The sequence below is a fragment of the Stegodyphus dumicola genome, chromosome 3 (genome assembly GCF_044657685.1).
Source record: "Stegodyphus dumicola isolate Sdum_Otavi_A_Nest chromosome 3, ASM4465768v1".
Lineage (NCBI taxonomy): Eukaryota > Metazoa > Arthropoda > Arachnida > Araneae > Eresidae > Stegodyphus > Stegodyphus dumicola.
The window spans coordinates 265,891,971-265,909,266 of record NC_140770.1 but is presented as its reverse complement, the minus strand read 5'-3'; the positions used below and the strand labels follow the sequence as shown (position 1 = coordinate 265,909,266).

At 28.4% G+C, this 17,296-nt stretch overlaps 2 protein-coding genes across 6 annotated transcripts in view; both read right to left on the bottom strand.

Annotated features, from left to right (window-relative positions):
- Positions 1–2,487, bottom strand: part of LOC118190969 (FMRFamide-activated amiloride-sensitive sodium channel-like) — a 63,291-nt gene extending 60,804 nt beyond the window's left edge. Inside the window, exon 1 of one of the 4 annotated variants that reach the window (XR_015040452.1) lies at positions 2,335–2,487. The gene's annotated coding sequence lies outside the window, so the exon portion shown is untranslated. Of the gene's footprint in view, positions 1–1,396; positions 1,550–2,334 lie in introns of those variants that run through there. The other 3 variants (XM_085814101.1, XM_085814102.1, XM_085814103.1) reach the window with 3 other exon arrangements.
- Positions 2,488–5,210: 2,723 nt separating this feature from the next.
- Positions 5,211–17,296, bottom strand: part of Asap (ArfGAP domain of ASAP) — a 103,695-nt gene continuing 91,609 nt past the window's right edge. For both annotated transcript variants that reach the window (XM_085814098.1, XM_085814099.1), the window contains one exon: positions 5,211–16,813. In XM_085814098.1, the coding sequence (XP_085670224.1) occupies positions 16,604–16,813 (210 nt within the window). In that variant the 3' untranslated portion in view covers positions 5,211–16,603. The remainder of the gene's footprint in view (positions 16,814–17,296) is intronic.

Genomic DNA, 17,296 nt, shown 5'->3' with positions numbered 1-17,296 from the left:
TTATTTCTTTCTTAATTCGGTTGTAATAACAGTCTCAAAGTCAAATTGCCCGCGGGAGACACGTGCGATCTGAAAACAGCTGACAAGCCAGAATTCTTTTTACCAAAATTAAAAATGTTCATTAGCAAATTAAAAAAAAAATTAATATTACTAAGTAATCGCAAAGGAAAAAAAATTCAAACTTACATTTATTTGTCTGAAATCTGGTACCTGCAAGACATTTTTGTTGGTTACACTTTGTAATTCAAATATATTGACAACTAAAACTTACATTTTCCGACTGAAGTTTATTTAAAATAGCTCTAACGTGTTTAATTAATCATAAAATAACTTTAATTTAAAGTGAGAGAAATTATGAAAAATTTCTTACGTTTTCACAGAAAATTTTCCAAGTAGGAGAAAACTTGAGAATAAATAATGACAATTTAGTCTCTTTTATGTTATTTATTAAATTTTTCTATGACGCATAAATAAAAATACATATATTGTATGTAAATCATTACACACTTTTTTTTTATTTCATACTGCAGCTAGATACTTGATGTCATTTTGATTTTGATAAAGTAAGAAATTATTCTTAGTGAAAAAACTTTTAATTGAACTTATTTATTTGTTAACAAGCACGAATAAAAGTGAATAAAATCTGCATCTCCAAATCTTGGTATAAGGTTTATATTGCATTTTAAATTAAGTTAGCTCCATTTATAGATTTCCCGATGCGTTCTTCACGGTCGTTGCTAATGCTAATGAATGTAATGTAATCGCAGCCTTCAAATAATTTAATTTTTGAAATCTTTGTAACATTGTGTTTGCAGCAAAGTCATAATTAAAATGTCTTCACGAGCCGCATAAAATTGCAACGGAGGTCATATGCGGCCAGCAGACCGCCAGTTTGAGACCACTGACTTATACAACTACTTATTCAAGAGACACACAATATTTTTGAAATAATCTATTTGTCGTTTAACTAAGTTGATAACAAAACAAAGAAGGAATAAATTAATCATACTTAAAAACGTACTAAATCTCAAATAAACTCGGAGAATAAAAGCTAACGTAGTTAAGTTAAAAATATAAAAAATTACTGTGCTCGTATCTTCAGATTCCAAAATTTATCTAAAGATTAGAAATGAATTCATTTCTTGAAGAACAATGTAAACTATAGATTGTCTTCTTTTCAAAGACGCTATATATATATATTTCATCATTTTAACATTATCTTGTAATAAAACTTCGGGACGAGAATGTAGTAGGCACCATATAGAATAATAATATCCAAAGCTTGCAGAGAATTGAAAGTTATTTTTAAAATTTTCTTTGATGAAAAAAAAAAAAAAGTAGAAAGACTATTCTGCGTAATTTAATTGTTGAATTAAATCTAAAAAGTCTCACTTACTCACACCGTTAAATAGTATCACCCACTGAGCACTGTCACAAGGATGGCAGCTTCAGACTGTTGGTGAAGACTGAAATCTGTTTACCAATTATTGATAATGCTAAAACGGAACGAACACAATTAGGCAAATATGGAGATGCAGGCACTGGCAGATGGCGCCATTCCTATGCGTCAACGTTTTTACGTTATTCCTAACAACATCTGCTAAACTGTCATACGAAACAAAAACTTATTCCCTGCCGAAAAGCGTAGCATCAAACTGGAGTAGATACTGTCAATCAAAAGTAAATATTTCCTTTAACTCAACGAACGGAATCGTATCGAAAATATCGCATATATTTATTGTATTCAAAAGATTTCGAATCCTTAATCATTGCTTTCATTTAATCATCACAGAAACAAGATATAAGCTATGTTCTAGAAGTCAGTTATAGAGGATATCTAAATTAACTTCGAATGCTACTAATCAGTTTTATTAATAATTAAATTCTTAATTGAAAAATTTAGAAATTTGTACAGCCAGAAATAGACGCCTCTTACTACCATGTTTGATTAACATAAAAAATATCAGTTTAACCCAATGATGGCCAAACTGGTAGCTTGCGGCTAAGTTAACAAAATTTACCATTGTTGGCTGAATTTATGCATATTTTTATACTTATGGCTATCTTAGGATTATTTTCATGCATTAGTTAAAACTAACTCCTCATTAGTTAAAACTAATTCCTCGAGAATCTTGAAATTACTTAAAATATTTTATTAACATTATATTTTCTGCGGCCTCATGACACAACTTAAATTGACCCTCAAACATACAGAACTTGGGTTGCCGGTGATATAACCGATGCTCAAATTTAAATTTTTAGATTATGGCAAAGTACGAGACAGCTAGTGGCCTAATGGTTAACTAATTAATTGAGTAAGGAAAAAGAACTTACTTAAGGCTATCTGCCTGTGGGAGAGATGTCTTCATGCAGAAAGGAAGATTTTTAAGGAAATTTGCTCGTACCGACGTTATACATGGGAAAAACCATGAAAACTTCCACGCAACCAGCCCGTTCGCCAAGACTCGCACCCGGATTGACACAGGTGTTCAGTGACTTTACTGCTCGGCCGCTAGTTGGCACAGCTGTCTAAGGAAAGGAATGCCTTCGTGGAAAACACTTTAAGAAAAACTAGTTCGCATTCACTTTACTCAAGTGAATCACTCACTTTACACTTCATATAATGCTAAAGGAAATGGAAAAACGACTGTCTATATGGATTGACGACGAAACTGAATGCAATATGCCATTAAGCCAATCTATCATAATGCCTTCTTGACAAAAAGACAGAAAATTGGAAACACAGAATAGACTGAATGATGATCTGACTGACTTAGAATTTTATTTGTTTTTATAAGTATATTCGTTTATATTGTTTTTATTTTTGTAAGAAATAAATGTTTGGTTTTATTTTTATTAAAAAAACATTACTTAATTTAATACCTAACCGATTTTCTATCCATCTTACCCTAACCCCATTATTTACATGTTAAGATAGCCTCGTTTAGCGTTGTTTTGCATTAAGCTCTACTTTGATGGAACGTATCCCCCGCTTTAAGTGGGATCTTACTGTATAGAATAAATCACGATACATAAGTATAAATGAATGATGATGAAAGACCGTGTTACGGACTACACAGCTGATGAAAGTGATAACGTGCTGTTGCGAGGGAGATATTGATGTAAGAAAAATAAAGAATATGTAAAAGGTTAAATTAGCAGCGTAAATTAATTTCCTTTCTCTATTCTAAAAATAGCAACATCTATTTGCACTGCATCATTTCGAGAAAAATCTCTGTCATATGGCTCTTATATAATTCTAGTGATGTAAATTGAACTAAAACTCAAGCAGCCAATATTAATTTTACAGTAATATTAACTATCCAATCAAAATGCTTTGAGAACCAAAGCTAAGTCTAAATAAGATTTCACTCTCAAAATAACGCACTTGCTTTCCACGCTTTGGCCTAGCTAGACTGCTGTCTGTCTGCTGCTGCTTTCTTGCTACAAAGTTATAAAAAATGTAAGCCTTTTGGAACAGGCACCTTTAATGTGCCGACTTGTGTGTAGCCGTAACACGTTGCTGAAAAAAAGAAACTGAAGGTTTAATCTGCCTTCGTCTCCAATTTTATAGTCATTATAGATCAACACTTCTACACCATCAAAATTCCTGCTGCTGAATATATTACAACAGAGGGTACTTTGTCTCTAGTAATAACTTTCTCTAAACTGCGTCATATCTGAAAACATATTCCGCATTATGTCATCTTGAAACTTCTGCATTGCATATAAGTTTTAGCCAATCAGATTAACGAAATATTTTACTATAAATATCGTGCAATCCTACTCCCTCCCTCTTTCTCTGCTTGTGCTTAGTGGCTGAAAGACGTCTCTTGCTTTGCTGCTTTTGTTTCAAATGTAATGGGCCATTATTAAATTATCAAAATTGTGGGGAGCAGATTGCCTCCCATTGTGAAGTGCCACAAGTAATAAAGGTATATTTGGAATATCAAGTGATTTTTTTGATTCTGCAAATTCCCAACTATACTGATAAAAATCATATGTCCTTTTATTAATATAGTCTTTTACCAATGTCAGCTTTCATCTGTGTGTATTCATCAGACGGGCAATCATCAGAATGGAGCTTTCCCATCTGACCCCAATGTCTTTTTTTGGGGGTTAAAAAATCTAATTGTATCTAAGTTCTCTTGCAGAGTCACTGGCTCTGTAGCCTCTAAGTGATAGTCGTTCCACCACTTCAGGCTCTTCCTGATTTATTTTGCTCAGACACCATGCTGGGATTATGTTTTGAAAATATTATAGATGCTATATGTATATACACACAAAAGCAACCAAAAAAAAAAAAAAAAAAACTGATACAACAGCTTATTAGCCAACTTTGAACCCAGATCAAACAATCAGTATTCAGTGGTCTTATCCGCCTGGCCACTGATAGACATACCTCTTCAGCAGGAAATGAAACCCCAGTCCTTCACATGACAGTCTTCATCTGAGCTGGATTGTTATTCTTTCAGGAACAGAAGATTGGAGGTGTGAAAGGAAAGGCTCTTGTTTGATAGCATTTTGTTTTTTAATCTTAAAAACGTAATGAAGCACACTGTTATAGTAAGATGTCATATAGGTTACCAGGATATTTTGCCTTACTTGCATGCTTCAATGGTTATAAAGCATTGGTTTAAATGAAAAAAACTCCTAATGAAAAAAGGAAATCAACATGTGTATTACTACACTTTCCTTACAGAATTCTAAATACAACAAATGATCCGTTAATTAAAATAATGCATATCACATTTTATTCATGCAAGGTGAACACAGTCCATGTCACTAAAGTAACTGTAGTATTATTGAACACAAACTTTTAGTTAACCCAATATGTCACTCAAGTGGATAAGGGGTTAGGGACTCTGACTGCTGTGCCAAAGGGCTGTGGTCCCTTCACAGGGGTAACGGTGGCCCACCTATTAGATACCTCTATACTTTAAAGTGACCAACGTCTATAACGACTTATGTCCACCATGGAGGGGGGAAGTTCACGTAATATACTTTCATTAATAGTTATCGATATTTAAAAGAGAAAAGTAATTGTGAATACATGCATACAAATGAGCATAATTATTATTTTCATATACTTTTCATAAAACAACATTTCAAAGAAACCATAACATTTTGTATCCCAGGGGAAATAAAGAATAAAAGAATTAAATGCAAGAAAAATATGATGTTGTATGGTGAAAAATAAAACTCCAAGGCACAAAATATAAGCTATTTATTGGTAGACAATTTCTAAATTTTCAAGTGTATTATAAAACATTTTCTATTTACTGCAACATACATTTTGCATTTGTCATTTTTATTTAAAGATAAGAATGAAATAATACTTAAAAATAATGATTTTTTTTTCAAATTCTTTTCCCCATGATCTCGATGCTACAATATTTGATCCAAAATGTTTTTAAGTAACAACAAGATTTGGTAACGTAGCAGCTTATAAATTTTAAATTAGAAAAGAATTTGAGTAGAAATTGAGCTGCTATTTACAATATACAATGATGGAATGAGTACTTTAGGCATTTGAAGGAGTCAAAAGAGTTGTGCTCCTAACTAGACTAGTTTTTAATGTATCTACAATAGCTTTTACAATGTTATAGTCAAATTATACAAACAGTGGAAAAATGTACAAACTTTGTGTGTATGTCATATGCAGAATTTTTAAACATACACACAGTATTATTACAGTATTTACAATTCTTATGTTTTTTTTAAACTATCAATGAAAAAATACATAAACACACAAAGACAAAACATTCATGTGAGCTCAAGAAACAAACCGCAAAGATACACTCACTCACTTTCTCACTTTAGTCTACAAAAAATATTAACAGTGTGTTTTTATTAACAGGTATACAATGCAGTAGACATGGCTGTTTATGTTGGAGAAAGAAAAGGCACTCAGATTCCTTACACATTTCTTAAACATAATTATATTTTAAAAAAGGAAATATAATTATTCCTTTGCAGGAAATATAATTTCCTATAATTGACAGTTCATTCTGAAATTATGCTAAGTTCTAATAATAAACTAGCTTACATTAATTTTAAAATACCATTCTCACGCTATACCTAAAAAACATTCTCTCTTTTAATAAAATTTCCAAACAAATAAAGCTCTACACATTAAAAACTATTAGCACAATAAATGAAGTTTCTAAAATATACTTCAGTTTAATCTTCAAATTTTTACATGATAAATTCAAAATGTCTAATTTATTTTTCATTAAATAAATGATTTTTGATAAAGGACAAGCTTTAAGCTGAGAAAATAAGTTATTTCTCAAAATCCTCTCTTGCAATAAAGCAAACAAGTATTATTTGTTCGAGGTATAAAATATTATAATGCTAATATGACATGTAAAAAGTTCTCAAAAACTTCTTCAGTTCTTCAATGATCACAGCTTAAGAAAAAATTCCTTTTCTATGTCTATCCATTAAAATACCACACACCCTTTCACAGAATGGCAGAAAATGGTTTTAAGAACTTTAGTTAAATTTGCATAAATGTATTTAGTATTTATTCAGTATTAAACATCTGTAAATAAGGTAGTAAACTTAGAGAATAACAATTTGCAACAGAAATAATTCTAATTTTTTGGTCACAGTTAACTTCCATTTTATAACATTACCAATCTGGCAAATACATGCTTCTGTACAGATGCAAATGAGAATACACATATAAATAACTAAATGAAAATTATTCTTTCAATTCAATAAATTGGAGTTCCTTAAAAATCTAGAGAATAGTGGCAAAATGTCTTATCAAATACATTTAAAATTACTGGAACTTTAATGTAACAACTCTTATTACAAAATTCACTAACATTTTCCAGTATGTTTATAAAATAAACCTGACATTTAGTAAGAAGGGTAATTCAATTTATATTATTTTTCAATGATAGATTTTATTAAAATTATTTTCTATTCACACACACTTGGGACTATTTATGAAAATCTACAGGAATGTAGTCTTTTAAAATTCATATTTTATATCTCATTTAGCTTCTAAGAAAAATACCTTACCTACAAAAATTTGCACACACAATGAAAATGATTATTAATGTTTATTGGTACTGACGCAATATGTGATCTACCACTTTTAATCAATTACTTATTTCTTAGATGGTATCCCCAAAACACCATCTTTAAGAATACATAAATAAGCATGATTTCATTAATTAATTAACTATTAAACTTTTATATTCATTAAATTTAAATTACTTCTAATTTTATAAAGCAAAAGTAGGAGTGGCCCTTAAAAGGGCTTCAATATTTTTCAGAAGTCGTTCAGCCACATACACTATGAATGTCATGCAGCATGGCAAAAAAATAGTCACTTTTATTAATGAATCTCTCCCATGGTTCCACAAGATAATGCACAAGTATCTGCAGTGTGGTACTCTACATATTATGTAGAATCTTTAGCTTCAAACTCCTTCAGCATGATTCAATTCTGTGAATATCAGTGCCATCTGCAGGACTGATAAAGTTATTTTCATGCTTTACAATTCAATGATCACATAATAATCAGATATGATTGCAAAAGGAGTAGATCACAGACTAACATCAATATCAAAATATTGTATTAAAAATAAAGGCAAGTTTTAAAAATGAGACAAACTGCAACATCTCTATGCATTTTAGAAAATATAGCACCAATTCTACCTACTCATTTTGCTTAGTTTAAAAATTTACCCATCAGCAAGGAATTATATATATATATAGCTTATCCAGTTCAAATTTTTATGATTACTTATCTGATCAATTATATAATACCAATATTATTCACAATATTTGGCAACTCTTCATTTAATTTTCAATTTTTTTTAAAAAGTGTGCTGGCTATATTGAAAAATTATAGGTGAACTTGAATATTGCTCACATTTCAATATTTTTTTTAACTTATGCAGAAATATTCTATCGATTTAAACAAAGTATAATGGTTATGCTCAAGCTGTTTGGCTTCCTAGGTTATATTATTGTTACACAGTACAGTTTTTATTTAGGTTTTAGAAACTTCAGCTTTCAAAATATTTCAATGGATGTAAATTTCTAATTAATTCTTAAAACGGGCTTCCAAAACCTATTATTTGGTGACCTGGCACCATTATCTTTAATTCTTCACTTCTTTAAATATCTGTTTTATTCAAAAACTGAAAATGAAGAATCAATAAAAAACACTGCATCAAGGATAACAAGCAAACTGCAGAAAGTGCAGGAATAACTTAGAGAAAAAAAAATTAATGATATGATTATTCAGGTCTGGGCGAGATCAGCACTATAAAATATACATTAAAATTTAAAATTCCTGAACGTAAGACTTTAAACAGGATAGATAGATCACATCCAAAAGTATTAATAAAGGCAATGGAAAACTTAAAATATCCTACAGATTTCTGCACGTAAAATAGAATAAGGCGGCAGAAAGCTAAAAAGATGACTTTCAAAAAGGCTTTACTTTCTAAGGCTGACTCTAAGCATAGGTTACAAAGACAATAATCTAGGACATAGATTTTCAGAGGCTGCTAAATTAAGTTTTCATAAATTACAAATAAAAAAATACTTCAATTCGAATTAATAATGCAATTAATTAAAACAGAGCTTTAACTGTAACTGATGGGTACAGAAAATGTTCAAACTAGAAGCTTACTTGCAGCTTACACTATCTGCCAAGCAACACATAAGACAGGAATAAAATGAATTATACATACAGAATTCCAGAATTTTGGACACTGGGCATAAATGCATAACTTAAGCAATAATTTCTCTGTGATCTACTCAATTGTGTAAGTAACAGATGAGCACTATCAACGACGACTATATACATATATGTTTGTAATTACATAAAATACCAGCAAGCTAACAGCAGAAAGATCTTATAAACAAACCCATCTAAAGTTTTATAGTTTAATACAGAGAAATAAGATGAAATACAACATAAGGCAATACTAAAGCTGAAAAAAAAAAGATTTTTTTTTTTTCCAACTTTATCCGACTTGCTTTATGAAATCATATCCAACATGCCTTACAAAAACTCTCTCTCCCACCTCTTTTTTTTTTTTTGTAATCTGGTTGGAAAAGATAAATAAAAGGCCTGCAACACTTTTACTGCTGGAGATAAATTTTAAAACACAGCATTCATGTAACTATCTTAACCAGCAACTTAAACAGCCATAGCTACAACATCAGTGAATAAACACTACATTAAAAAATAATATAAAAGCACATAATAAAACATTAAATTCATAATAAAGTAATACTGATTGGTTTTTCTAGTCAATGGCTGTAGACCGAGTTGAAAGTGTGAGCAAATAATAAAAATGTAAAATTAAAGCTACAGAAAATGAAGCAGAAAATATCTCAAACAATCCACAAAAAATGAATCCATATGAAAAATCTGTTAATTTTCACAAACAACTGCTTTAATGAAAAATGGATTATTAATGCATATCTTAAAACAAAGCACCATATGAAGCAACGTTCTACATAAAAACAAATCTTAATATTTCACATGTTAATAACTTTTAACATTAAGAGCACCCATTTCAATTAATAAAATTTATTAACATAAAAAGATGGGAAGAAAAGCTTCACTATGATAATCAGATAACATATTTAGCACTTTCATTACATTTAAATCTCATTCAAATGAATGTATCAATTATATCAGCAAACTATTAAAAATATATGGCAAGATTTTTTACACACAACATGGCTCAAATTGCATGAAAAGTATCAAAGGACAAGGCAAGTGAGTATAGCTTTTTTTCTTGTATATATATTTATATATTATACAAAGATAAATCTAGTGCTTCCTTTGACTATTACTCAGGTCTCAGTAGAAATATGAATTTGAATTTCAGCCACCCCTTTAAAAAAGGCATATGAAAATGTACATTTATATTTGATAATTTCTACCTCTCTTATATATTTTATGTACTTGTATTTAGGATTTTAAATATACAGCAAGGTAGAATACTGAAACTATGGGATATCTGCTTAATAATAAGAAAGAAAGAAATATTTTTATGTCAAACTACATAGTATTACAAAATTAATAGAAAGAGGCACATTAATTACATTGCAGCTTACTCATTTAAGGATTTCTTAGCTTGGTCCTTACAAAATGTCTAAAGTTTCAGGTACAAAGCATAGATAGTTTAGACACTGGAGGAGGAGGAGGGGAAAACTATCACTTCAGCATTGTAATGAATGCATTTATTATTTAAATTTTAAACTCTGAATTTTGAATTGTGCGCATGTATGGACAGTCAGTCAACATCACTTCTGAAAATTTGATATAAATTTAAGGGCTGGCCACATTAGGTTTTATTATCAGCATAATGCATTGAATTTTTTTCTTCCCCTGAGAAGGATTTTAATCTAAAAAAATGGTTTTCTACCAGCACACCCTCAGAAAAATGTCATAATGTTCTACCAAATGTCTGATATCTATTATTTTTATTATTTTAGGTACCCGATGCCAATATCTGCAAGATGTTTATATAAATGTAGAAAACAGTATGAACATAAAAAAAAAAAAAAAAAAAAAAAAAAGTTTTCTTTATGGCTGTACAATCTTTAAATCTCAACATACATTTCTTAGACTTTATGAATCATATTGTTTATAAATGGTGCAACATGTAATCAAAATTTAAATACTCCAACTTCAGAATGTGTTAATTACTTATTTATTAATATGTTTATTCATTCATTTGAACCTCTAAATCAAATCATGAAACTATACATCCTGAAAATCTTCAAAATAACATTTGGTGATATTTTAAAAAAAAGTTTTCCAGAAGGGGTGATATGACTGGGAAAATATAAAAAATTATGATAAAAAAGGAAAAACATTCTTTAATAAATTTAACAGTATTTTCATGATAATATTTACAGAATTTTAATGCCATTTTAACTTCAAAACTGCAAATCACAGACCAATATCAAACAATCATCACTAAAATAAATAAGAAATAAAAAAAAAAAAAGTGTCGTATTCATATTTCATTTACTTATCTTGTTAAAGAACTATCAACAAATACTATACTTAAAAGTTAAAAATATTTTTAGCTTCTATTTGCATTTAGTCATATTTTTTCCATTTTTAGAATAATTATTTATGACATAAAGATCTTAGTAATAATTTTTATGAGCCACAAAAATAATCCTACTAAAAATTATTTTTATATGATTTTCAAATACCATATTTTTACACTTAAAAATATGTAAAGTATAACACAAATATTTAATACACTCAAAACAAATATTACTGCATTATTTGAATACCATATAATATCAACCCAAACATTTTAAAATGCTCATTTTGAAATAATAAAGTATTTAGCATAATTTGTATTTGATATTGATTGTTGATAAGAGGTCAAGAGAAGAGAAGCAATTTTTTTCAAGATAATAAAATATTTCATTTAATTAAAAATCGAGCTTCTTAATTAAAACAACATATATGATTAAAATTAAGTAAAACATATACTTAATAAAAATAAAAAAATAGTATGAAATGTTAATTGTAAACAATAAAAAAATTTCATGCAGAAAACATATTTTCTTCATCTTCAAATTACTAGAATAAATTATTCTTGTCTGCTTCAAAAATATGACAAAAACTACACTTTTTAATTTTCAGAATCACAGTAGGCTACATATGAGAACAAATCCTCTTAAATCATACATATTCAAACATTTACATTACACAGATAGAGAGCAATATAAGGTGAAATTAAATTACATTAGTTATATATGGATAACATAAATAAATACTTCAAACATGTGAATGAAATTGACAAAAGCAATATAACATTTTGAGATCCACGAAAGGGCAACATTAAAATGATGAACAAACTGAAAATAAGTAAAAATATAACACATGAAAATAATTAATGAAATCTTTTTTAAAATGAACATCCCCATCCCTATAAGTTTTACTTTATTTCCAAGAAAATGATTAGCAATTCCTGAATAAATTTTAAATATTAGCATATTTTACATGAAAATGAATTAACTGTTCATTAAATGTGCATTTCATTGAAATCATATTTCCATTTTCAGATCCTAACGTGTAGATGATAATTCTCTAATATGACAATATGGTAACAACTAAAATTTAAATTTTAACATGCATAACTCAGTACCACATTATATTCTTAGAATGGTAAATATCGTGTGCTCAGATTAAAAATTCTAAGGATGTTCTATTTTTAAATCAGAGAGAAACAGCATGAAAGTAGAATAATTGCAGTGAATATAATTAATATGTGATTTTAATAACTACGGTTTAAGGGATGAGAAATTTTTCATTAGAAAGTATAGATATTAAACTTTTGATCTCAGATTCAATCTACTTCAAAAGCACAAGTAATATGGAAAAAAAAATCTGAAAAATAATTGCCTCGTGATCAGTAGATAAATTTGCATTTTAATTTATTAAGTTACGTTTCCTAGGTATTTTACAATGCTAGGTTAAATAATGCAAAGAATGTTAAAGCAATATTATTGAATATCAATGAACAATCATAATGTAATGATAAACTAACAGTACTGATAAAACACATTTAAGACTGGAGACAAAAAGAAGGAAAATTCATGTTTCACATTTCAGAAATAATGTCATCAGCCCATAGAAAATAAAAATAAAAAAAAAAAAAAAAATTATCACACAACATAAATAATCTTTTTAAAATAATAAATGTATATTAAATTTTACATTAAAGCATTAATTATGAGGATTCACTGGTTCCAAAATAAACAACTTGCAGAATTTTTAAATTGTTTCTAGTATTTACAAAGTAATACTTTTGCACAATAAAATTTAATCCAATACTTTTTGACCTTACAGCAAAGCAAATATTTAAAAATTCTTTTTGAAATTTTGTGTACAAATGCAATTCAAATATCATAAATAATAAATTTCACAAATAAAAGCATATCATACATAAAAGTTACTAGAAGCAGGTATCTAGAAAAACAATTATGATTTTAAGCAGATGCTTGATGATGCTCTATTTCAAGAAAAAGAGCAAATAAAACTCATATAATGGTAAAAGGACATTACAAACAATTCCACTATAATTTTAGCATGGTATAACAAGGATGAAAGGCATGGAAAATTTCCTTTATGAAAATCTAAAAGAAACTCCGATTTAAGTACTATTGTTATTTTTCTCACTTAACTATGCAACTTATTTGATGATGGGATACAGTGTAAGGAATACAAGAAAAATACAGTGTTAAAAATTTATGTTATATAATTTTTTAGCAATATTTATTTTGAATTTCATATTATCAAATCTAATTAGAATTAATTTACACGATTTCTTCATGTTATATACATTTCACAGCACATAACACCTATTAGTTGATACCTGAACCAAACTTGGGAGTTTGCTAGCCATTGTCGTTCTTTTATCACTAAATAAATCACCAATGCTTTTATTGCTGAATTTTTAACAACTCTGAATATGCTGTACTTGTTCAATATTGCCTTGCAGTTTCATCTACAGTACATTATATTTTGTATTTGTATATTTTTTAAATCTGACATTTATCATTTGTCTGATTTCACTACAGTGTTGTTGCTTCAGGTAACATACAGTATACACAACTTTTATGGTATTTCTTGTGTAACTATAGGTTTCTGGGATTTGATCTGTAATGAAACTTTTTCTAAGATTACAGCCTATTACCAAACACTGGAGAATATGCTCTGATTAAATGAAGTTATACATCAGTAAAGCTATTTTATAAAAGTGGAACATCAGTAGATGAAGACAAACCATGGCAATGCATGTTAAAATTTAAACCATGGCAATGTACATTAAATATTTGGTTCAAGATGAACACAAACAACAAAGAGAACAGTCAAGAAATGAGAAGTTATCCTTTTTGAAGGTGATAACTTCTGATTTCTTGAGTGAAATCCAAAAAATAGTAGCATCAACAAAGAATGTATCCACTTCCCCCCCAAAATAAGGTCAAACTATATCAACAGTTTATTAATATATGCACACTCATTTGGCTCACATAACAATTTTCTTACTTTGCATTGGTATTGATAACACATTTTTTTATTAGGTTTGTATTTAAAAACTTGCAATAGAAGAAAACATCTTTGAAATTTTCAGTGATCAGCTTTTAAGTCATTCCCTGTATGATCTGTCATTTTTTTTTATTGATTGATTAGATTACTGGTTTCCAAACTAGGGGTTGAGAAAAGTTTTGGAATGCTAATTTTTTTTAATTGTGTAAGTATATATATTTACCTACAATTATGAACTAATTTTATGATTATCAATTTCCTATAATAATATATGTTTATTTATAATTATCTCATTAATACATTATTTTCTGATTGGAATCTTCTTTTCCCTTAACATAATGCACGTAGTTGTAAAGCAAAAAAGTTTGTGAAGCACACGATATCTATAGCTCTGTAGAATAGATTCTCTGTGTATTTAAAATTCATTTTGCAGTTTTCCATCCCACAAATATGAAAAATAATATAATTTTCAACAGATATAAACTGATCCTTTTACAACCAACAAATAATTCTTAATAAACCTGGCATTTTTTTGGGGGGGGGCAGTTGTTATTAAAATGATTGAGTAAATGATTTGAGATTTTACTCTGCATTTTTAATATAAGGCATAATCAGTTAAGTATTGCTTCTTGAAATAATTATACACTTTTTAAGGGAAGATTAGCTTTAGTATTAATAGTTTGTAAACATAATTTTTTATTATACATGTACAGAAACATTTCATTTTAAAACACATTTCCAAAGAATTAAAAAAGACATACCTATTTAAATTTCTCCCCCTTACAACACTTTAATAATATCATTATTTGCATTAAAAAACCTTTTTTTGAAGCCAGAAATTTAATAAAACAAGTAATGCTGAAAATATGGCAAAGAAGAATATATGAACTTGAAAAAAAGCTGATAATAAATTAAAAACATTTCCTCTCATTAAAATTTTGGAAATAAAACTTCCACTTTCCAACTGTACGACCATTTCAAGATTAGCAGTATTACTCCAAAGTCTCATAAAAATAGATTAAATTCTAGATAACACAATGAATGAACTACACAAAGTACAAAAATTCACAAATATACATATAGAAAGTAAACTTTTGTGGTCATAAATACAGCAGATGAATTAAAATGATGAATAATTCTCAAAGAATTAAAAAAATAGTGATCCTTAATAAACAATTTTGCTTTTCATAGTATGTGGAAGAGTTAAATAGCAAATATTAATAATATGAAAACAATTGATATATTTTAACAGTTTTTTCATACTATTTAGCAGCTTCTTTTATCTAAAATGTCACTGGAAAGCCTTTTAGTAAAATAAATCCATCTACTGTGGTAGCATTTAATTTCAGTTTCTCTTGTTTTTTGGCTGCTATAGGCATTCACTAGACTTCTCCATTTTGAAATATTCTTAGAAAATGTTAAAACAAACAATTAACTTATCTTTTTTTTTCTTTTCTTTCTTTACTTTTTTTAAGCAGAAATTAATAGTATTACTAAAAATACTTATATTTCAGAAGCAACTGCAGGGGGGGGGGAATTTAAGTTTGTGCTTTGGTAAATTGCATGCAATTTTCATCCTTGTTAAATAGCACACTTTGCATTTAATACATATATAAATTATTGTTAAATTATATTTAACTGCAATCAGATGGAGGGAAGAAAATAAATATTTTTTTTAAAAAGAAAATATAGAAGTTTTACAAAATAATAGATTTACTTGCATATAACTAATATAGAACATCCTTCAAAAATTATTATATGGGAAATTTAAATTTTCAGAAGAAAATGCTTCAATAAAGCTTTCAGTCTAAAATTATGTTAGAGGGAAAAGTAATTATTCAAACCAGAAACATACAAAATATTAAACACCACATTTTTTAAAGCTAAATCTCTTAAGGTAAAAAATGTGTAAAAAAAAAGCATGATTTAAAATCAAAATACATGAAAAATATTCTTTTTCATCTTATTGAAACAATAATCAAACTTAATACAGTTTAATCATTTACTTGTAAATTATAATCAAGAAACACTCTAAAAATTAAGTGCAAGAAGTAGAAAAAGAACATGACTAGTTTATAGGCCCCCCAAAATTCATTCAGGTTGCTTCAAGAACAAACTTACACAACATAAATAACAATGCTTAGATACTGTACTTCCTGCAATACTACTAACATAGTATTTCAAAAAGTCAGCACTAAAACAAAATCAGAAAGATAACGAAAGAGAAGTAGTATATTCATATACTTTACAAAACCACATACTTCCAGTCCAATTTGAACTTTAATAACTTATTTTGTTCTAGATGAAAAATCTCTGGCAAAACTGAACAGTATATTAACCATATTAAAATCAAACTATCCATGGCCTTGCTGTATAGTTGAGTTCAATCTTGCAGGTTATGTAGTAACATAGATCCCTCCCAATTGTGCGAAGGGCAGCCAAACATAGCGGAAGACTAACCTGATGAAGATTATGCAAAGGCCTTCATGTTTATTGGGAACAGCAAATGGGAAATTTACCTTAAACTTCCTATTATCAATCTTTCAATACATGCACGAAGCTAGATGGGAACACACCCCTCCTTTCTGGTTGACCCTCAATCATTCCTTCCATCCAATCATCATCATCTGTAACTTCACTTATGATAACTATTATCTCCCCTTCCCTAAATGACAGTTCATCTTCTCGATCAGCTTCACAGTCATACAAAGCTCTGCAACGTCTTAATTTGAGAGTGTCGTGTCTCTGAAAAAATGTAAAATATCATGAAAAATCTCTGAGAAAATGAAGCCTAAAAGTAAAAGTTACAGTAATATTGGAAGTAATGGTAGGTCTAATTTTTTTGGCAGATAATCTGAATAGATTATCATGAGCCAAACATACAACAAGAGCAGTTTCAAGTAAAATATAATAAAGCACATAACAAAGCTTTCAAGGATGAACTAACTATCTGAAAAAAGAACATAACATACATATATATTTAAAAAGTAAATATAAACATACATAAAATAACAGAAAATACATATTAAAATAATTAATCACTATATTTACAATATATATATATATATAAAGTTAAAATTCTTATAAGCTTTCAAAAGCTAAAACATATTAATGTATCTCAATTTGCACATTACAGTAAGTATGGCAAAAACATGAAGAAAAAATGGTTAAGAAAAAGAAAGCAGAGGGAAAGATGGCTTGGGTACCTGAGAGAAAAAGACAGCTGAG